This window comes from Asparagus officinalis, chromosome 4, assembly GCF_001876935.1.
Source record: "Asparagus officinalis chromosome 4, Aspof.V1, whole genome shotgun sequence".
NCBI lineage: Eukaryota > Viridiplantae > Streptophyta > Magnoliopsida > Asparagales > Asparagaceae > Asparagus > Asparagus officinalis.
The window spans coordinates 35710750-35716267 of NC_033797.1; the positions used below are offsets into that span (position 1 = coordinate 35710750).

The 5518-nt window shown below is 37.3% G+C and overlaps 1 protein-coding gene across 1 annotated transcript; it reads left to right on the plus strand.

Annotated features, from left to right (window-relative positions):
• LOC109835892 (transcription factor MYB52-like) lies at positions 570-1543 on the plus strand. Its single transcript, XM_020403872.1, has 2 exons — positions 570-882; positions 1115-1543. Exons 1-2 carry the CDS (start codon positions 711-713, stop codon positions 1495-1497), a joined length of 555 nt encoding a protein of 184 aa, XP_020259461.1. The 5' UTR covers positions 570-710; the 3' UTR covers positions 1498-1543.

Below are 5518 nucleotides of genomic sequence, written 5' to 3' on the forward strand. Positions count from 1 at the left end.
TACATGTAGATTTTGTCAAGAAAAAAAATAAAGTAGCTATAATATGCTACATTGAAAAACAATATGCTATATTTCTTAATTTTAGTTAAAAAAATAAGGAATAAATTCATTTCAGTACTGTTTTAAGATGTGAATGCGTTTATTCTTATTTTTGAGGGAAGACCAATATCACTTATATATGCTTTTCGATCTCCATCCATATTATATCATAAGTAATTCAATACTCTAACTATATAAATTATACATAGATATATTTATACCTCCTCATAAGAACATCATAGAGTCTACTTGTCCATTTGACAAATTAATAGCAGTGTCTATTGTATTTGTCCTCCAATACTTGGTTTTATGCAAGAAAAAGGTTGACAACTTCTATCAGAGTGTGCGCACGTGCATTTATGTGGGTGTTAGAGGTATTTTATTAATCAATGAAGTTGATTAATAAGACATATTGTCACATAAGTTATGAAGACAGTTGAGCTAAGGTTATATGCACCCAAGTACGCACACGCAACCTACACCCTATAAGATCTTGATACTCTCTCTCTCTCTCTCTCTCTCTCTCACAGAGTTATATACACCCACTAGTACTCTTGTCGTGTAAAACTAACAAAAAGACTTGCCATCCAAACCCTAATCTCTCCCTCTTCTCTCTACATATCCCCTCTCTATCTATCCCTGTCTTTTCTTGATCTCACACCATCCTAATTATGAGCAACCAAAATATGGAGGATTTAGAGGTTTCAGGCTCCGACGATCAAACAAAATCGTGCCCACGAGGCCACTGGAGGCCTGGCGAGGACGAGAAGCTCAGGCAGCTCGTGGAGAAGTATGGCCCTCAGAATTGGAACTCAATCGCAGAAAAGCTCCAAGGGCGATCAGGTTCGATAATTAAGTATCCAAATTAATTAATTTCAGAAAACTCTCGTAGATCGACTACATAAAATTATTAAGTTTCAAGTGTGGCACAACGGAAGAGACTTTAAGATGATATCAGAAATAAAAAAAAGGGCGCTCAATCTGCATTAACACGCTAGAATTTAAAGTTTGAATTTGAATTGCTATGACCTTAATTATATTAGTTTCTGATCCTAAAGGTTTCTTGTTCTCATAGGAAAGAGCTGCAGATTGAGGTGGTTCAACCAACTAGACCCGAGAATCAACAGAAAACCCTTCACTGAAGAAGAAGAGGAGCGCCTTCTCGCTGCTCACCGCGTCCATGGCAACAAGTGGGCCCTCATTGCGCGGCTCTTCCCCGGAAGGACGGACAACGCCGTCAAGAACCACTGGCATGTCATCATGGCTCGGCGACAGAGAGAAAGATCGCGGTTGCTTGGCAAAACTAGAAGCAGGCTTCTCAACAGCTATGATGGAGAGAGACCTCATAGCTCAAATCACTTCCAGCGTGATGGAAGTAAATTGTTCGAGTTTCGAAATCCAGGCCCATCTAAGTTCTCTGGCTTTCTCAGGTTCAGCAGCAATTTCGTCGGCTGTTGACAGGTATGGAATCCTTGAGAGCACTCGAATCTAGGTGGCCTTGTTCACGGTGTGCTATGGAGGTTTGAGCTCGTCGAGTTTCTCCATCGGGTTTTCGTTTATAGGAGACGAGTGCAAATTGGTGAGAATTGGGGAGGATTCACGTAAGCATCAAGAGCACGAGGATGAATCTTTGAAAAGGAAGGATGTACCTTTTATAGATTTTTTGGGTGTCGGTTTGGCTTCCTGAGGTTGTAGAACTGATAGGTATGATCAGTTAATTTTTTTTTTTTTTTATGAATTATGTTGGATGTAAGTCATAACTTATTCAGGGATCATGAGGATGTCAGGTTTGCAATGTTTCAGATTTAACGCAAACATCAGTTTGTTTGTTTAGGGTTTTAGATCATGTAGTCATCAAGTACTTTATTTAATAAGAATTCTGGAAGGTTTCAGTGTTGCACTGAGGTTTTCATAGTTTTTGTTTATGTGCTGTTCTTGAGTTTCATTGGCTCACTTCACTGTAGTTGCTCAATGCATTCTATTTATAACATGCAACATTAAGTTGCAGATCCCACAGTTCGGAATAAAGCAATTGTATTTCGACGTCTTAAGTATGATTCAATAAACTCTCTGACATTTGCAACAATAATGTCCTATTTCTAAAAAAATGTTTAATTAGTTTCTGTTTTACATTAAATTGTTCGAGGCCGGACACCTAGTAATTTTTCTTTTCATATGTAGATAATGAATCTGAAATTTTCACCATATGTTTTCATATTATTGCAGAAGCATACCCATTAAAACAATTATGCTAGAACTATATACTATTTCCAAATGGGGTATAATATATAATACAATCCTAAAAAAATTTGAACTAAACTAAGAATTCTCCTATTACTGTATTTTCCTTATCTTCTAGTTTTTTTTTTCATTTTTAGATCGTCCAGTGATTATATATATATATATATATATATATAATCCTCCACCAAGTCAATCGTCGAATTCTTTCCAGACTTGCAAATCAAATATATATAGATCATAATCATAAGTTGTAGAAACATGAAGATAATATATCTGATGGAATTAGGAAAATTATGTTAAATACAATCTTAGTAGGTTACACCTAGAAAAGTTTTTAGGCTAATTGTAGCTTTAACTTGATAGATTTTGCTAAGGTGACATGCTTCTTACAATCTAAGTAATGATTTTGAATATAACCTCGTTGACAGTGCTATATATATGTCATACTCAATTCTACACATATTTAATGACAAAAAAACTTATGAATAAGAAAGCATGATGTGTTGGGTATCAACTCAAACTCCAAGTTAGAATTGTGTTATTGATTCTTTGTATAACTTCATGATAATTAGATAGATAGGGTTAGAGATCTATCATGATTAGGAGTTTGAGTTTTATCATGATTAGGAGTTTGAATCCTATTCTAATTAAAAAACTAGGCTAGAGATAGAGTTTTGGTTTCCCTATATATGTTCTTCTATTGTTAGAGGAAAAACCAAGAAGAGTAAAGAGAAGGAGAGAGAGAGGGGGTTTGGCAGTATTTGTTCGTGCAAAAGATTGTAATTTGGAGGTGATAGTGAATTGATTTTAATCCCATGGTTTTTCCATGTTGAGGGTTTTCCATGTTAAATCTTGTGTGATTCTATTTGCTGCGTTTGGTGTTTTTTGGGGTTTTTGAGAGATCTAAAAAATCCTAACAAGTGGTATCAGAGCGGGGTTCGACGATTCATGAAGGTTTGACCGGTGCGCGATTGGTGAAGGCATCAGTATTCGAAGCACGATGATCGACATCAAGGGGAAACACAAAAAAAGGGAAAAATGTACTGTAGCAGAATACTATAGACGAATACTGTATCAGAATACTGTAGCAGCACGGGAGACATGTTCCCGCGGGGTTAATCACGCGGAGGAGAAATCCGACGGTGCAGATTGATTTGTCTTTTTATTGAGAATTTGGAGGCAGATTTTGGTGATCTAGGAGTCGTTCCTAGGATTTTTCGACGTGCCGAGTTCGTTTTTATGTCTGTTTTATCAAATTTAATCTCTATAGTAACTAATTTGAATTTTTATTACGGTTAGAGGATGATGACTTCTTAAGTTTGATATTCTGCTATTCAATGGCAAGACAAATTTTATAGTATGACAGTGCACGATGAAAGATATTCTTTTGCAGTAGGGTATTAATCAAGTTTTGAATGAGAAGAAACCTTACGAATTGAATGATGCTGAATAGAGTTCCATACGAAAGAGGACGGTTAGCATAATTCGTTTGGCACTCGCCCTCGAGATCAAGTGCAATATTATGCAAGAGACCACACCAAGGGGGCTATGGGAAAGGCTCGAGGGGATTTATGCATCGAAATTGATGACCAACCGATTGTGTTTGAGGATGAGCTTTATTCGTTAAAGATGGAAGAAGATACTATAATTCAAGACCACATCAATACCTTTAATCAACTAGTTTGCCAACTTATGAATATTGATGAGGATATTAAAGAAGAAGAGCAGACCCTACTCATATTATCTTTCTTGTCGAAGTCGTACAAGCTGTTAGTTCAGACGATAATTGTAGGGAAGTAAACTTTGAAGTTTAACGATATGACAACACTCCTACGTGAGAATAAAAAAATGATGGGAAAGGAGAGCACATCTAAGGGTGATGAGAGTACACTAGCTTTTGAAGGTTCTAATTGAGGAAAGAGTAAAGGGAGATGTGACAGTTATCGAGAAAAATCAAAATCTCGGACCTGAGACAACAGCGAAAGGGAGTGCTATTATTGCAGAGAGAAGGGTCACATTCAGTTCAGATATTCCTAGATGTGTGATGATTTGAAGAGTATTAGGCATATGGAGCTTCAAGAAAATGGAAAGAAGACAGACTCCTCGGTGGTTGTGTGTGATGAAGATATTGTGTTGTTCATGCAGAGTACATGTACTAATACGAGTAACACTTGGATGTTAGATTCTGCAGCCTCTATGCACGTTTACAACAACAAAATTTATTTTAACTCATTGAAGACAGATAAAGAATTTGACGACGTGATTGTTGGAAACAACGAGAAGATGAAGGTTGAAGGTTTTTGAAAGTGTTCGCCTCAAGCTTCACACTAGGAATGTCAGAATTCTTCATCATGTGAGATATGTGTTGTAATGTGGTGCTAATTTAATTTCTTTGGGTGAGATGACATCGCGTGGATACAAGTATGTAGGTGATGGATAGTGGTGCAAAGTGTATAAAGATGATGATTTGATTTTGCGAGAGAGGAAGAATAGCAACCATATTTGCTATTTAGATGAGCGATCTGTTAATGGTGTAGATGACTCTTCTCAGACTCTTGTCCACAAGTTAGACGTGAATAACAAAAAGAAGAGAGTGAGTTTTTCTGAAGCTGTTGAGACACTTGGAGATTTTTTCGTCGAGGGAGGATATGTTGGGTATCAACTCAAACTCCAAGTTAGGATTGTGTTTTTAATTCTTTGTATAATTTCATGAGAATTAGATAGGGTTAGAGATCTATCATGATTAGGAGTTTGAGTTTCATCATGATTAGGAGTTGGAATCCTATTCTAATTAGGAAGTTAGGCTAGAGATAGAGTTTTAATTTTCCTATATATATATTCTTCTATTATTAGATGAAAAACTAAAAAAAGTAGAAGAACACAAGTCTTTACTGTCTCGCACGCGAGACAGACTTGACTGTCTCACCGTGCGAGACAGTCTTTACTGTCTCGCGGGCGAGACAGACTTTTACTGTCTCGCCCACGCGAGACAGTCTTTACTGTCTCGCCGTGCGAGACAGAATTTACTGTCTTGCGCGTGAGACAGCTTTCAGATGGTCAAAACCGCCCTTGTAACTGCCCTACACGTGGCCACTAACTGTTCAAGAACGTGGGAAACGTCGTGTGTGAGAATCACGTGGATAACTGCCAAAATAATGGAGTTTGAAACGTGGGAAGTCAGTTAAAACAAAAACTGCCTGACGGTTACTGTTTCCGAGACAGCGTTTACTGTCTCGCG

What these genes read in the sequence shown, in the direction of transcription:
- LOC109835892 (XM_020403872.1), top strand. Translation starts at nt 711, where the DNA reads ATGAGCAACCAAAATATGGAGGATTTAGAGGTTTCAGGCTCCGACGAT. An exon ending in AAAGCTCCAAGGGCGATCAG is followed by an intron (nt 883 to 1,114) that starts GTTCGATAATTA and finishes TTGTTCTCATAG; the next exon opens with GAAAGAGCTGCAGATTGAGG.